This window comes from Martes martes (assembly GCF_963455335.1).
Source record: "Martes martes genome assembly, chromosome: 11".
Taxonomy (NCBI): domain Eukaryota; kingdom Metazoa; phylum Chordata; class Mammalia; order Carnivora; family Mustelidae; genus Martes; species Martes martes.
In genome coordinates, this window is record NC_137899.1 from 20,382,941 (window position 1) to 20,403,529 (window position 20,589).

The 20,589-nt window shown below is 42.8% G+C and overlaps 1 protein-coding gene across 1 annotated transcript in view; it reads right to left on the reverse strand.

Moving 5' to 3' along the window:
- Nucleotides 1–20,589, reverse strand: part of PRKAR2B (protein kinase cAMP-dependent type II regulatory subunit beta) — a 91,065-nt gene that overhangs the window by 18,823 nt on the left and 51,653 nt on the right. Inside the window, exons 3-4 of the mRNA XM_080818880.1 lie at nucleotides 12,620–12,672; nucleotides 4,344–4,427 (exon numbers count right to left, since the gene is read on the reverse strand). Of these exons, the coding sequence (XP_080675006.1) occupies nucleotides 4,344–4,427; nucleotides 12,620–12,672 (137 nt within the window). The remainder of the gene's footprint in view (nucleotides 1–4,343; nucleotides 4,428–12,619; nucleotides 12,673–20,589) is intronic.

Genomic DNA, 20,589 nt, shown 5'->3' on the forward strand with positions numbered 1-20,589 from the left:
CAACTCTTTTAGTCCAGATGGAGAGAAAATACCAGCTTTATTGATTAGCTCTTTCTCTAAATGTCAAATGGAGGGAAAAAAATGACATACAGTGCTCTAATAAATTTTTTTGTTGCCTTGGTATTTAGCTGCATTTAAAAACATTATAAAGCTTAGGAATTCACACATGGATATATAAAAAAGCAATTCCTGGTAAAATACAGAACAACCATTTCTTCTAGAACTTGTCACGGTGACATGTGTCTGTTCTAATCAATCAAAATGTAATTTCCCCATAATTATGCACAGAGTGAAAAGAACTTAGGAAATATTTAATATGCAGGGGCTTATCCCAGTGACTGACAACTACAGTAGGAAATCCACATCTTATGCTACAGAAAGCAAATTCAAGCTCGATGAAAGTTCTCTAACTTCAAAAATAACAATTTACTCTCCATTAACGAAAGAACCTATCGTGGAGCATAGGAAAACTATTTCAGTTTGCCTCAAATTAGAAACATTTCAGAAGAAAAATGGCCTACTGAGTCAAGCATTAAATATTCATGAAAAGGATATCTTCAAAGAGATTAATAATTATAAATGCTGTGCTCAACACAGGAGTATACAGGCCTCCCAGGAAAAACGTCCAGAGGCCCAGGCGGAGCAAGACTTCCAAGCTAAACAATGACTTCAGCGCCTTCAGATGAGATCGTAGGTAAAAGGCCAAGATCGTTCTTCTTTTTAGTCCGTAATTACTGCGTGCCCTTCCTCCTCCAAATTTTCCCATTTCAGAAAAAGATACCAGCTCATGTTCATTCCCAGCAAGACAGTGGGAGTCATCCTAAACCCTTTCCACAAGGTCAATCATTTGGTTCCTAAAAAGTGCCAACTTCTGCTAATCCTGAATATTTTATGAAACCCGTCCTCTTATTCCCTTCCCTAAGCCCATTTCCCGCCTTTCTACTCTCCATCCTGCCATAGCAGTGACCTCAGACACATCTGATTGTTACTTTCTCTGCTTAAAATGTTTCAATGGTGACTTCCCGCTGCCTACAGTATGTGGCTGATGCTACAGGGGGGCACTCAAGAAGGGTCCTTGAGGGCACGGCACACGTGTACCTAAGCACTCGCCACTGTGTCTGCTGGCGCAGGCTCCCCTGAGAACACTCCCTTCCCGTTCCTTCCATGGGCAACCTCCTTCCTACTCATTTTCTAAGGCTCAGCTCAGGCAGCCTCCCCAGCTTCCCAAATCCCCATGTGGGGCTGAGAGACCCTTTCCTCACACAATGTCCTGACTCCATCACAGCACTGGTCAGGTACCAAACTGCTTCTGAATCCTTCATCAAATTAAAAGTTCCAAGAGGACAAAAGCCTTGTCTGAGTATTTCTGCAGCGTCCCTCAAAAGGCTTACATGGGCTCTGGAGCACAATGAGCAGTCAGGGCATCGAACTGAAAGCTGTGGTATAAGCAGGTGATTGGAGTTGAATATGTAATTCACTTTAAATGCATCTGGGTTATTGTAAAAAAAAAATGTGTATCATGAAAAACTAGAAGACTGTTTAAAACATGAGCTTAACCTAAAATCTTCAATCTGCCATGTCCGGGGAGGGTTTTTTTGTTTGTTTTTTGTTCCAGGTGGTAATTTATTGAAAAAAATAAAGTTCTACTCATCTGTATTTTACATCATTCCCAGAAGGATTGGGGATAGTAGGGCAAATAAATCAAGACAGCTTGAGCTCACATTTTTTTCAAAAAACATCTATTGGAAGCAACTATGTAAATATATTAGCTTCTTCCCCTACAAAATATTTAATAATGATAATTCATGAATTTTGTAATTTCGTGAACTGGTTTTTTCTTTCTCCCCCCGCCATGAACTGGCCTTGAAAATACATGTATTGAAGACCTCTGACACAGCAGCAAAAAAAGGCTAAAAAAATTTACTGTTTACAAAAACCACCACTTGAACTAAGTAGACATGTTCCTGGCTAGAATATACTAGTGAAAGCTTTTCAAAAATTGCTTTATACGCATCCAAAATTTTCACAGTGCTTTAAAGAGTCAAAGGTGGAACAGCGAGAAAAGTCACTCGAACGGCGAGGAGCAGACAGGACAGGCGGCGGCATCTTAGGAGAGGACGCCCGGCAGCCATCGGGCTCCTGTCGGTTTATCACTCGGCGCCCAGGCCGCGGAGAGCACCGTTCCGTCACTGCCCAAGCCGCGAAATGTGGCTTCGATTCAGCGGGAAAGTGCACACACAGAATAACACGCAGTAGTCACCAAAATCCAGAGCTGGACCATGTCGCGGCTGGCGCGTGTCCTTGCTACGGGAAGCGGGGCTGTGGGCCAGACACCCCCGCCTCGCCTGAGAGCCCGTGAGAAATGCAGACGCTCAGGCTCCACCACAGACCTGTGAACCAGACCCTGCCTTCTGAGCAAGCCCCTCTGGTGACAGACACAGGAGAATGCAAGAAGCCCTGCTTCTGGACAGCTCGGACTTCTCCCACGGAACATTCTAGTCGAAAAACAGATCTACTGAGCGGAAGCCCACCCCTAAGGGTAAAACTGGGCATTAATTTTATAGCTGTCTTTGTGTGTATCTGGAGGAAAAGAGTTAAATACTTGGTTAGTTTAATCACGACCACCCCCAACACACAAAGTTGTATCTTTCCACTAATCATTATGTGGACTCTTACTGGTGGAAGATGAGTAGAGATCATACAGTTTTAGTGTCCTTTATGTCACAGTCATTATTCTAGATAAATGAGAAGAGGGATTATTTGGAAGCCCATCAAAATTTTACAAATTCCCTTTAGTCACTTATTCTAGTACTTAATACCACACACACAAAAAAATTTCCATTCCTAAATTTCTAAATTTTCTATCTTAATTCCATTTCTTTTTTTCTTTTCTTTTCTTTTTTTGAGAGGTTGGGGTGGGCAGGAGGAAGAGAGAGAAAGAATCTTAAGCAGGCTCCATGCCCAGTGTGGATCCCAGTGTGGGGCTCGGTCTCACCACCCTGAGATCATGACCCGAGCTGAAATCAGGAGTCAGGTGCTTAACCGACTGAGCCACCCAGGCATTCCTGAATTTCATTTCTTAATCTTCCATTATTAGAGCAAACAACCAACAACCCCGTTCTTTAGAGCTCACAGTTTTGCAAACTCAGTAAGAATTCTAGAGGACCTGAGTCAAAGTGGACAAACCTTATAACATGTGGCCCTAAAACAGTATCCAAAGTCACAAAATATAATCCCCATTCCTGGAGGACATGATAGAATCATGTGGTATTCGAAACAAAAGATCTTAAAAAGATGTTTCAGTGTGCCCCAGTGTACAACACTCAGTACAATACATACCTTCCTCTTTATAAAAATGGATTTAAGAAGACCTCATCTTAAAAAGAGTAGGCCTTAATTTAATGTTCCAGGGCATCAATCTGAAAACTCTAAGATACTGCATTTAACCAAAAAAAGCTGAGTTAAGGGGCATCTGGCTGGCTCAGCTGGTTAAGCATCTGCCTTCAGCTTGGGTACTGGGATGGAGCCCCACATCGGGCTCCTTGCTCAATGGGGAGCCTGCTTCTCCCTCTCCCTCTGGCCCTGCTCATGCTCCCTCATACTCTCTCTCTCAAAAAAAAAAAAAAAAAAAAAAGAAAGAAATACAAAAATATATATATATTTTTAAAAAGTTGGGGTAACCTATAAAAGTTGACTCAGTTTCCACATTTGGGTCATGGCAGCAGGATCATGGCAACCCGAATGACCACAGAGCAATGAAGAAGCATAACATGAGATGGAGAAAGAGAACATTTAGGTCTGAGTACAGGGCAAAATGTGGACCTCAGGCCTACTCATACCGAGAGGGATTTCTAAAAAAGCACCCAGAACCAAAAACCAGAGATTTCAAAATCCTTATAAAGGAAAAAAACCCCTCTACCTTTAAAGTGAAGTAAAATGTTACTTTCAAAATAAGTAGAATACAAAAGTTATACACTAAAATATCATTATCATCACTAGCCCAAGAGAACGGCAATCCACCCTTCACGTTCCCGCTGGATGGATAAAGAACGTGAGGTCCAGCCCTCCCTTCATTTGGGCCGTTTCTCAGGGCTACACCTGTAACCTGGAGGGATGAGATAATGTCTTCCGCAGACAAGGGGGCAGGCCGGACGGCCTGTGTGCCCCGGGCTACAAGGACACTGCTTCTCCCAAGCTTAGCGCTACTTGGGGGGGCAGGGGGTTATGTCATCCAGGGTGACGTTAGCTTGTCAAAAGGGTAAAAATCCAAGACCCTGCACCGTTTTTCACTCTGTGACGCTGAAACAAAAAAACCGTCACTGGTCAACTGAGGTGTCGCTTACCGGATCGAGGTTCTTAAACAGCAGGATGTCCTTGCAAGCCTCTTGCAATCGATTTCTTTGATCATCAGTTTTGGGATGTATAATCTAAAACCAAATTAACAAACACATCAGTCTACTCATCTTATGATAGGGATAAAACTTCCCCACAGGACGTCGGAGGGAAGAACTGTCAGTGCTGAGGTCCACTTTGGGGGAGCAGATGCGAGCTCTCAGCCCTCTGAGTGAGGGAAAGTCGTACAGCTTTGTCTGGGGTGGGGGTGCACCCTTATCCGGAGCGTGCCTGACTACTTTTCAGTCCAGTGTTCCCCCAGGTTAGCAAGTTCATTTTGTAAAGGTCTGTGATCGCCTATTCACTGAAGACCCCAGACCCCCTGCCGGTGGGAACATACAGGACAACCGGCTGCAACCGCTAGGCTGACGGTCTGGAGACTGCCTTCATTCTGTTTAATGCTCTCCTGATACTCTCTAATACTGTTCCATACTCTGCCACTGAGTGCGACAGTCTTTCAGGAGGGAGCTCTTTCCTTTGAAACGTGACAGGCTCTCGAAGCCAGTAAATTCTTACATGTATACAGCATTAGATGTTAAATACATTTTTACGCACACCATCCCCACGGAGGGCGGTTTTCCGAAGGGAGCGAGTCAACACGGGGTGACGTACTAACAGTGTGGATTTGAGGAAGGATGAACCCAACAGTCCTGGTGTGCTCAATTTAGAATGAGCTCGAAGAAAACCGGTGTAGTCTCTTCTTCCTAAAGTGTCATTCGAGGAGAGTGAAGACCAACCGAATGCCCTCGGTAAGTGTGGCGTGTCACCTCTCCAGAGTCCCCTTTGACCAGCAGAAGGTGCAACCCACTTGAGCCAAAAGGCCCATTCTTTTATGAACACTGGGTCTGTAACTATAAAATGAGTTGAGAGGCAAGAGACGGTTACCCTGGACCGCCTGTGCACTGATGTTCTGAGCATGGCTGTGGCCGCTGCCAGCGTGTGTCCCAGCTCCTCTGTCCCTGGCCCCACCATCAGAGCAGCTGGAATCGGGCTATGGGGAGTTCTGTGCCCATGAATATACCAGGACCCACAATGGGAAATTACAGCATTTCAAACCCATCTCCGGTGGCTAAAAATTAATGAAAATTATAGGCCCAAGACAAATAAAGGAAATTCATAGTATTCAGGAGTACACCTTGTTTTACTGACTTCACCTTAGGGAGCCTCACAGGTGGGATGTGTTTGTGAATCGGAGGTGCATGGCAACGCTGTGCTGAGGGCCATTTTTCCAGCAGCATTTGCTCACTTCATCTCTCTGTGTTACATCTTGGTAATTCTTGAAATATTTCAGACCTTTCCATTATGACTGTGCTGGTTATGGTGATCTGTGATCAGTTATCAGGACTTGCTGAAAGCTCAGATGGTGGTTAGCATTTTTAAGCAATAAAGTGTGTATATGTGTATATATGTATATATATATATTTTTAAAGATTTTATTTATTTATTTGACAGAGACAGAGATCACAGGTAGGCAGAGAGGCAGACAGAGAGAGAGGAGGAAGCAGGCTCCCCGCTGAGAGAGAGCCTGATGTGGGGCTCGATCCGAGGACCCTGAGACCATGACCTGAGCCGAAGGCAGAGGCTTATTAACTCACTGAGCCACCCACGTGCCCCAGTAAAGTATATTTTTAATTAAGGCATGTCCATTGTTTTTTTAGACATAATGCTATTTATTGTACATTTAACAGATGAAAACAGAGTACACACATAACTTTTATATGCGCTGGGAAAACAATTCATTTGACTGGTTTTACTGCAATTATTTGCTTCATTTCGGTGGTCTGAAAGCAAGGTATGCTTGTATGTGTACTATTTATACACTACACAGAAGAGTATTAGCCAGTAGGAGAGGACATCATTGCATTTTTTCCATATGGGTAAGATATATGCAAACTTTTATTTATTATCTAATCAATATTAACCTCAATCCAGATTTTAAGAGACATATGGACCCAGAAAAAGCAGACCCTGGTGCCTACTAACTCCCTGCTTACTATACAAGAGACTTTTAAAATTAGGGCACTGAAGAAACCACACCAGCCAAAACTCGTATCTTCCTACTTCATATGAGGAAGATTAACACAATAAAACAAAACAAAAAGTCACTTCTCCCTCCAAGGAGAACTTCAAACTGAAGCAATCACAAAGCGTCTGCCTGCTGAGGGGTGCCTGCCCGCGCAGTTGGTCGAGTGGCTGGCTCTCGGTTTCAGGTGGTGATCTCAGGGTTGTGGGATCGGGCCCCACATCGGGCTCTGCGCTGAGTGTGGAGCTTGCTGGAGACGCTTTCTCTTCCTTGCTCTGCCCCTCCCCTGTTTTCTCTCACTCTCCCAAATAAATAAAATCTTAAAAAAAAAAAGAAAAAGTTTGCCTGTTGAGAAGCTCTGTCCTCAGAGAGAAAAAGTTATGGATACCATGGCACCCTTGGGGAAAAAAAACATAAAACATTCTAGGCCCAAGACGGAGGGGCTCCAGCCCAGGGACCGGTGTCAGCAAACCACAATTCAGAGAGCCTTCGTGTCCCCATGAATGCGCCAGAAACGTGGCGTAGCCACTTAGCCAAGCCCCAGAGCCAAGCCAACTCTGGACTCCATACTTATTTCTCATCCCTTACCCCTTATTCCATGAACCTTTCCCGCCTTTCACCCAGTCTCACAGGTCTCTGGACCCTTGCGACCCCGCTTCAGGAAGTGCCAGGGCTTGTCCGGATCACCCAGTCTTCTTCTTCTTCTTCTTTTTTTTTTTTTTAAGATTTTATTTATTTATTTGACAGACAGAGATCACAAGTAGGCAGAGAAGCAGGCGGGGGGGGGGGGGAGGGAAGCAGGCTCCCCGCTGAGCAGAGAGCCCGATGTGGGGCTCCATCCCAGGACCCTGAGATCATGACCTGAGCTGAAGGCAGAGGCTTTAACCCACTGAGCCACCCAGGCACCCCGGATCACCCAGTCTTCTAATTTTTTTTTTTTAAAGTTTTATTTATTTATTTGACAGACAGAGATCACAACGAGGCAGAGAAGCAGGCAGAGAGAGAGAGAGGAGGAAGCAGGCTCCCCGCTGAGCAGAGAGCCCGATGCGGGGCTCGATCCCAGGACCCTGGGATCATGACCCAAGCCGAAGGCAGAGGCTTTAACCCACTGAGCCACCCAGGCGCCCCCACCCAGTCTTCTATAATCATTCTTAGCACCACCTTGCACCTGCTTTACTCTTGTTAACAATTTAAGTCTTCACTCTGTGGGAACCCCTCACACAACAGCTTTTCCTCTTCTCTCTCTCCCCTACTACTGGGTGTGCACACGCATTAACCCTTTTCAGTCTTGGTTCTCAATCCTGCCACCACTACTGTGGTCTCTGGCTCCTCCTGCTCTCCATTCTCCCTCTGTCCCGTCTCCCCAGCCTCACTCCTTGGTGCCCCAGAGCCTTCTATCTTTTACAGACCCCGCATTAAAATCCTGCTCTGTGTTCGGGAGAGCAAACAGTCAGAAACCAGGTGACTCCTTGAGGCTCTGGTGCTTTGCCCTGTAACCAAGCACTCAAAAGATGCTCTCCCACTTCTAAGACTCTCGTTTTTTTCTGTTTGATTTGGTGGGATCCCACATAGGTCTGCACCTGGATAACTAAGGGTGTGACTAAACAGTACTCCCAAATGTGATTTTCATTACACTAGAAGTCACTCTGGTTTTTTAAATTAATTTTTATTTATGATTTCGGGGTAAAAATCTTATTTGTTAAACCAATAATTATGCAGCATTTATTATGTGCCAGGCACTGGATTAAGGGCTTTAAAAATGTAAACTCCTTTTATCCTAGTGACTGACCCCATGAAGCAAGTAATAATTTACGCTAAGTACAATCAGTTAGACAGGAAGAAAAATCCTGCATGATCTCTTATGTTAAAACGAACTTGCCCAAGTCATTTCTTCAGACTGCAGAGCTGCAAAGCTAGGATTCATCCCAGCCAGGCTGGCTATAGTATTTACGGTCTAAACCAGGGTCAGCAAACTGTGGCCTGAAGGCCAAGTTTCTTTATGCATGGCCCTTAAGCTAAGAATGACTTGGAGAAAAAAAGCAGAAGAATTAATACTTCTTGACATGTGAAAATAATACATTCAAATTCAAGTGTCTATAATAAAGTTTTTTTGGGTTTTTGGTTTTGGTTTTCTTTCTTTCTTTCTTTCTTTTTTTTAAAGTAAGCTCTACACCCAACATGAGGCTTGAACTCATGACCCTGAAATCAAGAGTTGCACATGCCGCCGAATGAGCCAGCCAGGTGCCCCCAGAAATAAAGTTTTAACAGAACACAGCTACACTCATCCATTTATGTATTATCCACGGCTGTTTTCAAGCTACAACAGCAGAGCAAGTAGCTTGGACAGAAACTGTACGGCCCCTCAAAGACTAAAATATTTATTACCTAGAAAGAGCAAATTTTTCAGTTAAAAAAAAAAGGTTTACAGAAAAAAGTTTGGCAGCTCCTGCTCTAAAGCTCTGGTGACTTTCATTTAAAAAAATTAAAAAACCAATTCATAAATAAAATTTATATAGACATTTTCTCCAAAGAAAACACCGCAAATCTATTCCGCTAAGGAAGGGGTATCTGTACAAGGTAGTTTCCTATTTGTCCACACAGAGCTGAAGGTAACCTTTAAAAAATTCAAATCAGAACACTTAGATGGATTCCATTTCATTTACTGCATACTAAATGCCCGTCCTTCCTTCGCCACCATCACCTCAGCCACCCAGCCCACAGCCACACCTGCCTGCACTCAGAACTGCCAAAGGCTCCCATGCTGGGGCGCTGGGGCCAAGCCAAAACCGGCTCCTGGGCTTTGTGGCAAGGCTCCCCTTCACCACCTTCTGGTCCCACCTCAAGGAGACATCTTGCAACCAGTCCATCTAATTAGGGACCCTGTTGACGTGGGGTTTGGTTTTATTTTACCGTCCTTTGGGCACTTCATATCTTGTAACTGTTCATTAATTTACTGGCTTGTTGTTTAATTCTGCTGTTAGTTTCTGTGCCCCAAGATGGCAGGGACTTTTCCCACAGTTACTCACCCCTGAAATTCCTAGCACCGGGCCAGGCATACAGACGGCACTCCCCCCAAATTTTGAGGAGTAACATAACAAAGAAATGACCCATTCTTAAAATTACCAGCTCTTCTCTACCAGAAAGAGCTATATGTTAGATGTGTATATATAATTCTTTTATTTTCATTTATTTTTTTTAATTTAAAGATTTTTTTTTAAAGATTTTTATTTATTTATTTGACAGACAGAGATCACAAGTAGGCAGAGAGGCAGGCAGAGGGAGAGGAGGAAGCAGGCTCCCTGCCGAGCAGAGAGCCCGATGCGGGACTTGATCCCAGGACTCTGGGATCATGACCTGAGCCGAAAGCAGAGGCTTTAACCCACTGAGCCACCCAGGTTCCCTAAAGATTTTTCTAAAGTAATCTCTATACTCAACACGAGGCTTGAACTCACAAGCCCGAGATGGAAAGTTGCATGCTCCACTGACTGACACAGCCAGGCACCCCTATATCTTCATTTATTAAAGGTAAAATCTAATTTGTGATTTTTTCCAAAATTCATCTTTTTTTTTTTTTATTTTATTTATTTGACAGAGAGAGAGATCACAAGTAGGCAGAGAGGCAGGCAGAGAGAGGGGGAAGTAGGCTCCCTGGTGAGCAGAGAGCGTGATTTGGGGCTCGATCCCAGGACCCAGAGACCATGACCTGAGCCGAAGGCAGAGGCTTAACCCACTGAGCCACCCAGGCGCCCCCAAAATCCATCTTAAGTATTTAAAATTTTCTTCGAATTCGTATCAAAGAATACTTACTTATACTAATCTGAGACTTAAGGATTTGATACATGGTCTGTGAAATACAAAATGTTCAAATGAAATGGCACTTTATCAAAATATATGTTTTCCTTACAGACATTTTCCAATATATGCTTAGAGCCAATTAATTCTGAAATCTCTAAGAATAATTTCCAAGGGCTATGGTGCAATTTGCCATGTAGTATCTATGACTAAAAACACAGTGCAGTTTTTAGTAACATGTTTAGACTGTTACTTTGACTGTTCTGTCAAACTAATGGAGAACCTGAAGCACTTAATAATTATAATAAATACATTGGAAAAAAACTATTAAAAGTAACATGAAGGGTGTTAGAGGGGACAGCTCCCACAGTGAATGCCCAGCTCATAAAGATTCATCCTTCTCTAGGAACTGCCTTCATTTAAAAGTGGTGTCTGGTAGCCAAAGGTTGCCCTTGTCCCTGGTCCTCTACCCAAAGCTTAATGAGAAACTCTCCCAGGGAAACGGGGACTTCCAGCTGAGAGTCCCAGCATGAAGAACCACTGGCAGCCAAGTGTCTTTCTAAGATAACACTCTAAGTACTGCACCACGGCTATGGAAGGTCCCCAGAAGTGGGCTTGCTCCGGCCCGCCAGCCACAGCTTGGGTTATTTTGTTTTTTTTCCCAATTCTTTCTGGAATTCTGTAAGATTTCTAAGCATACGTCTAATAATTTTCTTCAGTATTTTCTTTTTTTAAATTTTTATCTCAATGTGATTGGGTTCTTTGACATAGCCAAATGAATCTTAACTAGTACCACCTCCCCAACAAGACTGTTAGGAATTAATTGGAGTGACCCAGCCAATCAACTCACCTATCACATGGATCAAAACGGTAGCTAATAGTCTGAGTCTAGGAGATACGGTATATTGTTTTTAAACCGTACTTTTGAAATGTCATTCAATTTAGATTCTCACTAAATTAACACACCCCATCATACATCTCAATTACTAAGTTTTATCATGTATACCTTAATACACAAATATAAAGAATGTATGTACTCTTCAAAGTCACCCATTGGGGCGCCTGGGTGGCTCAGTGGGTTAAAGCCTCTGCCTTCGGCTCGGGTCGTGATCCCAGGGTCCTGGGATCGAGCCCCACATCGGGCTCTCTGCTCCGTGGGGAGCCTGCTTCCTCCTCCTCTCTCTCTGCCTGCCTCTCTGCCTATTTGTGATCTCTGTCTGTCAAATAAATAAATAAAATCTTTAAAAAAAAAAAAAAGTCACCCATTCTTGTTTCTGCTAGATACATAAATCAAAGACACAATGGGGACAGCCTAGTTTTTATGACTACACCAAGTACTAACAGCATGCTATACGTTAATAAAATCTTAATCCTAAGGAAACATAATTTCAGGCCAGAATTTATAGACATTATCAAATTAATTTATGTTCTGGTAGCAAACAGTGAGCTCCCCCCCAACACTGCTAGTGGGAATCCCCATGGGTATGGGAATTGAAATGGGATTTCCTTCCAGACCTTTAAGATAAGTCTCCTGATCTTTCTACCACTGGATTTTACATCAATTTCAGGGAGCTTCATGATGTAATGACTTAGGGACACAGTATTTGCTTTTCCATATTAAAACTCAATCTTATTTGAGTATTTGTCAGAGCTACAGAAATAAATTTTTGTTTATCATTTGAGTCCAAACAGAAAACAGGAGCTTTTGCCAAGAAAGTACTCAAAAAAAAAAAAAAAAAAAAGTAAATATTACTTTCCATTTTCAGGCACAGTTATCTCTTATTTAGTTTACTTTTTACTAAATAAATAATAGGTGAAGGGAGGACATAGTTTAAAAACTGCTTCATACAACACTGGACAAATTCTTACAAAAACATTACGACCTTCAAGAAGTCAGTTTCTGAGCAAACTATTAGATTCATAGATATCAAAGAGTAAGAACTTTTATACTGGCACTTTACATATAAACCTACTGTGATTTTTGTTTGTTTGTTTTAGAATAAGCTTCTGTTGTTATAAACTGGTAGGAACAGAAAGAAGGCTTTCCCTAGTATTTTTCTTTACTAGAAACACTGTCAGAAAAATAGCATTAATGCTACGAGAAAGGTAGCTAAAAACATTTTCTATCACCAGACTGTATTTTTGCAAAAGAAATAAAACCACAACTACGGTGAGTTTTTATGTTCATCTTTCCTTTCATCCAAAGAAGAAGATCTTTCTCTTTGGAGAAAAGTAATTCTATAGAACTTGAAGTAGAAGTAAGCTATCAGAGAGAAGACTAGGAAAAAACAGTCAAAATAATCCATTATGCTTCTTGTCAAACTATATGCCTGTTAACCTCTTTCTAAAATCATATTCCTGATCTGATACGGGAGTATAATTTAAAATTAATTTATTAAGTAATTTACATACCCTGGACTCTGCATCATCTTCTTCTTCATCAGGATTATAAGCTTCTGCACATACTATAAAAATAAAAATGGACATTTTAAAGATTATTCCATCAAGAAATATACTAAAATAAATATACCTTAAAAATTAATAAACCAAAAGAGAACCATGGTATAAAACATTAATTCATTTCATCCAGGGCAATGCATCTACACTCAAAAGACGATTCCCTATAATTTATAATGACTTTATTTAAAATATAAAGCTGCACTTTAAGACAACAACAATTGCTTTCTGCTTTCTGTTATCCAGAGAAACACAGCTTCACCTCCTCCACCTTCATTTCTAGGCTATAGAAATGTATGACATCTAAAAATTACTTCAAGAACGGACCAAAAAGCCTAAGTTTGTTATGAAATGATCAATTTAATCATAGCTATGAGTACCTTCCATAAATTATCCCTAACCCAGTCTTCCAAGAGCAAATAGGATTAATGCATTCATATTCCTTCCTGGTCTTTATTTTGAGTGGATTTCATACAGCATATGCAATGTTAAAACTTGTTTTTTTCACTTAACACTGTAAGAATTTCACATGTCATTAGAAACATTCTGCAAAAATTGTTTTAAGGACTGCTGATTGTTTACCATAAGCTGGAATTAACCACTCCCTTAATGCTAGACACTTGGCTGGCTTCTATTAAAATAAGCTTGCAATAAACATCTTCAATGCATAAATATTTGTCTACATTTCAGATTATGCTATAGGAATTATTTCCAAATGTTATTTTTGGAGGCTAACAGGTATGACAAATTTTAAGGCGTACTTACTACCAAGCTTCCTTCTAGAAGAACTACACCCATCCACTGTCCTACAAAGAATGTGTAAGAAGATTCCTCTAAATTAGATAACAGAAATGGATGTTACTGCTTAAATCTTTGCCAATTTAGAATGAAAAAATTATTGAAATGTTAAAAAATTATTCTGAATTTGAACTATGTTCCACTGTTTATAGGCTGACTATATTTCTGCCTTTGTCTTTACGAGGAATCTCGGTATGCATTTGATTTTCTTTTTGGTTCATACCAGTTTCTTAACAGTACTTTGTTGTATTTCTCATGATCATTTTATCCAGTTTGCTTCTTCACTATAACTACCAAGTTGTTATAGGTTATGCATGCTTATTTTTAATGCAATGAAATCAAGGAAGAAAATTCCCCAATATGATTTAAACTCAAAAGTAAACATCACAAAAACACCACTGCTTTTGAGCTAGGAACCGCCTTCTCTGTTTGCAAATCTAAAGATTATTTCTCTTTCATTTTTTTAAAAGTAGATTTTTTTTTAAACATTTACCCTTTAATTCATATGGACTTTACTCTGCCAGGGATGTAGAAATTGAAGGAAAAGAGGACCAGCAACAAGCTGACAAATGTCTTTCCAAAGGCCTCAGGATGGCACGAAGAGTGCTATCATCATTAGTACTAGTACTACTGTTATGATTATAAAACCTGACATTAGCTTTCTTCCCTCCAGGCACTGCTCTATCTACACACTGGCCAGTGAGTGAGGGACTCTTAACCAGGGCCTATTTTGGCCCCCAGAGGACAACTGACAATGTCTGAGGACATTTCAATTGTTATAGCTGTGGGACTGATGGGGAAGCCACTGGTTACTGAGGGACATCAATGATTCTGATGAACACCCTACAATACAGGGGGCAGCTCCTGTCCCCGGCAACCTACGACCACCGGCTCAAAATGTCCACAGAGCTTAGGGTGAGAAACACTGACCTATTGTCTATTTCCTCATTCAGTCTCACAACAACACTAAGACAGGTTTCCGACCGGTACCAGACAGATGAAAGTCTAGGGCAGAGAGAGGTTACGTATCTTGGCCCATATCACACATTCTAGGAGGACAGGACCAATATCTGATCCCAGCAGGGTCTGGCTGAACCCAGAGCCCTTGTTCTTAACTCCTGTTGTGCCCTCGACTCTGGTGAATTCATCAGCATCCAAGCCGGACTTCAGCCGTCAGTCTCAGAACCGAGCAGAAGGGGACCTGTCTCTCACGGGCAGGATCCCGTTAAAGAACCTCACTGAGGAATATCACCAGAATGCCAATTTAGTAACTAACTCCCTGAATCAAGTATGGAGTCAGCATGACCAGCTTTCTCCCTGCAGGAAGACGATGGATGAAGCCAAATCACAATTAAAGGGTTGCTTGCTGAGAAAGAGCTGGGAGGAAGAGATTATTTGTCTAATAAAACGAATGTTAGGTGGCATCAGTCTGGGACAGCTTGAGCCTTCCACACACACCATACAGATGGTCCTGCTCATGGGGCCCAGACACTTTAATCCTGTTGGCTCCAACTTCCCAGAAAGCATGAGGACATGTACTTCTTTAAAGTACATGACCAGTCTCACAGGCAGGGCTGCTACCTAATTATCCGGGCTCGGAGCAAAATGAAAACACAGCCCCATGTTCAAATATTCAGAATTTCAAGAGGGCACCAAGAGAACATTAGGACCAAACTCGGGGCCCTTGTGAACAGGGGATCCAGGACATCAGCCCTGCTAATAGGATCAATATATTCAATGAGGTGTTAGAGTAGGTAAGACACGTGAGTAGTGATCTTAAATTTTAATTCACAGAGGGAAACCTTCATTGCTCTAAGTTCCAAGCTCCTATACTCTGACTAAAAATTACGAGGAGTAAGACTCTATTGTTTTTCTAAGGAACTTATCAATGTCCCAGTGTTATTTGCTCCTTGACACCCTTCTCATTTGTGGTGTCCACTGTATTACTTACTTGTTTCTCAGTTGCCCATTTCACTGAATTACTACTGTGCCGGGATTACCAGGATTTAGTTCCTGGCATGCAGGTGCCGTGTTTCACTACCTTCCAGTCCATCTACCACCACCTCCGACAGCGAGAGCAAAATACAGCACCTGCAGGCTTGGACACTGCCATCTTCCCTCGGGTTGGAACTCCTGCCGCATCCTCCTTTCCAAGCCATCCCTTCTCTCCAGCCCCAACAGAAAGTCAGGACAAGAGCCTCACCTCCTCAGAGCTAAGTTAGGAAAACCCACTTTCTGTGCTCCCCTTGCCTCTGTGCTCCCAGTGCCGTGGGCAGAGCTCATTCTTGTCTCTCCCCACACTGTACTCCCTTGAAGTGGTTACTGTGTGTTCACCCTCCAGGCTGAGACTCACAGCCCTCCAGGGACTAACTGTGCACTCCCGGTCCTCTGTTTCCCTACCACTGACCTGGCTCAGTGCACACTTTTTGAATGAATGCCTGATTAATGAACAAACAGGCCTTCAAGGTCCTTGAGGGCAGAGACGATATCTTGTTTAAATACCTCCTGATAGGGGCACCTGGGTGGCTCAGTGGGTTAAAGCCTCTGCCTTCGGCTCAGGTCATGATCCCAGGGTCCTGGGATCGAGCCCCGCATCAGGCTCTCTGCTCAGCGGGGGGCCTGCTTCCTCCTCTCTCTCTGCCTGCCTCTCTGCCTACTTGTGATCTCTGTCAAATAAATAAATAAAATATAAAAAAAAAAAAAAAAAAAAAAAAAAATAAATACCTCCTGATAGTCTACCTGCATGATCGACTCTGAATCACAAGTTGAATGAATAAAAAGTGGTCTAACACCATTTGTCCAAGAAACAGGAACAGAGTGAAATGAGGACCTTTTGTCTTGTGCACCAAGGAGCCTGGCACAGAGCCTGGAAGCTCCGTAACTCTCTGCACAAGAACGAATGCATGAGACGTTCTATCCCCGGAAGGACCTTCAAAAGAAAGCCTCCAGAGAATATGAGCTGCTTTGTATTCTTTCTAAAATGTATTTACCCAGTCCCTCCTGAGCAATGTGAAATTGAGCCTGAAACTATATACCCCCTTCTTGGTTTGGCAATTACACAGTAATGAAGGACAGAGCCTTATTCTTTAAGGGAACCCTATATTGAGGTTTCCCTGTTATGTCTGCATGTATCTCTTTGACAATACATCAGTCATCTAGAATGGTCCAAGAATTTAAGTCAATTCCCACACTGTTCTGCGACAGGCATGCACTGTGTGGCCAGAAACCTGTCACAGCTGGCAGGAAAGAACAGGGAAGGGAGAACCATATTGACTCTGCATCTTCCGGGGCTTGGCCCTCAATGTTTTCATACAATAAGGGAGCGCGCGTGCACGCACGCACACACACACACACAGACACAGCTGTTGACCCCTGCACCCTTGTACAATGTAGAGTTAGGATGTGCAGACCCCCTACATAGCTGAAAATCCACATATAACTTTTGACCCTCTGAGGACTTAACTACAAAGAGCCTACTGTTGATCGGAAGTCTTACTGATAACATAAACAGTTGATTAACATATTTTGTATGTTATATGTGTTATATATTGTAGTCTTGTAACAAAAAAGCCTAGAGAAAAAAATGTTACTGAGAAAATCTTAAGGAAGAGAAAGTATGTTTACAGTACTATACAGTGCCTACTGAAAAAAAAAAAATCCACATATAAGTGGACCTGTGCAGTTCAAACCATGTTGCTTGAGGGTCCACTGCAGTGATGGACAAGGCGTAAGGGAATTTTTTTCCCATCAGGACACCAAATACATGCTGTTTTTTTCCCCAACAGCACTCCTCCGACTCTCTAACATCCAATGGGCTGGCTCACAATTCTGTGTAATTGACACGATCTACCTGAAGTTAGTGTCAGGTCCCACAAGTCAAAGGGCTCAGGCTGGCAAGACCGCCTCCACTTCAGATGCCAATCTCGAGTCCCAGGCCATCCACACATCTGAACAACCAGCATTGAGGGTTCTCATGACCCCTTCCCTCTGGTTCCATAATTCACTAGAACGACTCACAGAACTCAGAAAAGTACCTTCCTTGCTCTTACAGGTTTACTCTAAAGGTAACAATTCAAGAAAAGCCAATGGAAGAGAGACACAGAGAGACACAGAGTGAGGCATGGGGGAGGGGCAGAGAGCCTCCAAGTCCTCTCTCGGTGTACCACCTCCCAGTACCCCGATGTGATCACCAATCTGGAAGCTCTCTTAACCCTGTCCTCTAGGGTTTACAGAGGCACAACTGATTAAATCATTGGCCAATGGCAATTAACCCAATCTCCAGCGTCCCTCCCTTTCCTGGGGCTGGAGGGAATAGGGCGGAAAAGTTCCAAGCTTCTAATCAAAGTTTGGCCTTTCTGGCAACCAGCCCCCATTCTGATGCTATCTAGAAGCCCCTCAGCCAAGAGTCACTGAGCACCAAAGAAATTCTCACCACTCAGGAGAATTGAAGGGTTTCAGGAGCTTTAGGGACCCAGGACCAAGACCAAGTACCCTTCTTATTACACCACACAGGGGTTAGAGCAACTCCCAGGGGCACTATACTTTGTTGGTAACGTATAAAAACTACTACAAACAGCTCTGCACTGGACCAGTCTACATAACCCATGCTAGCTCTCGGGCTAACAGAGCATAAAGGAACCAGCCTGAACTCCACGAGCCACTCCACTGGGCTTCAGCACCTGGCACAGAGCCTTGTGCACAGTACGCCCTCAATAAATATTTGTCGAAGGAGCAAAAAGCAAATGTGGCCTGTACAGAAAAACTGCATCGTTTATAGGCTTTTAAACTAGGGGGGGAAAACCTGACTTCTGAAAAATATATAAAATGTAATTTTCCAATGTTCTCAATACACTAAGATTTTAGCATACTTATTTAAATGGTAATCAGCTAAAAAGAAAGCTATGATAAAAGCACAGGTGTATTAGACAACAGAGTTCTGCTTCAATATGGTTAAACTTAGCTTATTGAAGTGGAAATGCCCGCCTACAAAGGGAAAAAAATCTACCTTTACAAACACGAGTTTAAGGCATGCTTTCTGAAGCAAAATCAGTTGGGGGAGGAGGCAACAAAAACTTACTTTTTTTTTTTTTTAACTTTTTTTTTTTGATAAAGCACATATATGTACACAGTACAGAAACAGATACACAGTACATAGGTGGCATTAAAATCTCACTGTGGGGGTGAGAGGGATGAGGGGAAAGAGCCTGAAAAGACCTAGGGGAAAGCCAATGATAAAAGTAAGACCAAGAAGCACTGGGATAAGATGCACTGCTTCCAGCGAAGTAAAGGGAAAAGACGACACAGAGACAGTCAAGAGGCTATCCCCTCCCCCGCCTCAACCACACGTCTGTCCAGGAAGTGTGCTGTACGTCTGCTCTGACACACTCGTGACGATCCTAACTTCAAATTCACAGAGCAAAAGCCTTTGGACATGACCCCAATAGAGAAGTTCACATTTTGATCCCAAATCACACTCAAGCTAAAGGACCCACCAGAATTCTTACTTAACATTAAAAAAAGAATCGTTTGTGGAATTTGGGAGATGATGCAGCATGAAAGAATGCTGGAGAAGCACAAAGGAGAAGGCAGTGAGTAGCGGCTTAGAGGACAGAGAAAGCCTCGCAGAGAGAGAAACCCCCAGGCAGCTAAGAAGCACCGGGAACAAGTCTGAGGAGAGAGAAGACAGCTTTGTCCGTCGCGGTATTTCCAGCACGTAGAACCGTGACTGGCACACAGCAAATCATTAGCAAAAATGGTGGAGAAAAGGAACAGTCATTGTAGTGGTGAGGAAAGTATGACTTTCTTTTGATCTGAGACCTAGGGAAAGTGCTTGTGTCGGGGAGGCTGGCTTATACTACAGTGACAAGCACCCCGGATCGCAGGGACTTCAAACAGACGTGTACTTCTTGCTCACAAGGTATGCCCGTCACAGGACAGCGGCACTTTGCTCCACGTCGTCTTTGCGAAGGCTGCAGGCTGAAAGAGCCGCCACCAGCTGGAGTGTCGCCAGTCCCCGAGACAGCAGCAAATTGCTCACTGGCCCCTGATGGGTCAAGATAGAGCACCCCGAAACACCGCACCTCATGATGACCATCAACAAAACAGCAGAAGAAGGAAGGTCACTCTGACCTCCTGCACCCCACCCTCTGCCCCAGCAATCTCCCATGGGAAAGATACCGTCCCTGTACCAGGAGGAAGGGGGACATCCTTAACACCAGGGACAAAGAAGTTAGGGCCGACAAGGCTGCATAAACAACACTTACCACTTACTGCCATGAGCCCAAACCCCTTTGTCTTGTCCATCCTTCACAGATTTATTGTTGCCCAAGAGATATAAAAGCTTCCTGCTCTAGTCACTTGTTTGGGTCTTCATTTTCTTGTGAAGGACCCCATAAACAGGTAAAAATTCCATAAAATGTGTGTAAGTTCTTTTGTTATTCTTATGTCAGTTTCTTAGACCCAACCAGAGAGCCAAAGAGGGTTCATGAGAATTTTTTCTCCCCTGAACCCTTGAAGCCTCTGCCAGCAAGCGGTATATGTCCGCTCTGCCAAGAAGGAACATATAATCACAGTTCATAGGACAAGTGATATGGCCATTCCTAACTTCAAGGACAGAGGGACGTGCATCTCAGCAGGTATTCAGGGGAGAAAACCTTAATTCTTAATTCTTAATTCTTAAACCAGAATATTGTAAAGAGTCCTAATGACCAACACAACCACCTGATGGCCCTACGCTCAAGGAGTCGTCTCTTGTCCTCTCTAACAGGGGCTTAGAAGGGGAATGCAGAGTACTGAATTCGACCATATGATTTCCCTAAAAATAGGGAAAATGTTCTTAGTTTAAAAATCTACAGGCTAAGGCTCATAAACTCTGAACAGAATCATTAAAACTTCCTTAAAACTGCCTTCCAAATAATTGATTGACTATTTAGTCACTGAACATTTCACTTAATATTTTATGATTTGCTGCATCGAAATATTGAATTATTATAATCTACCATTACTGCCTACATTTCAGCTACAAAAAGAGCAATATAAACCTTTGTTCAGGTACGTTCCTGAATCATCCCCAACATATAACTACCAATCCTAAAAAATGGCTATAAATTTTTTCCTGTTATTTCCAC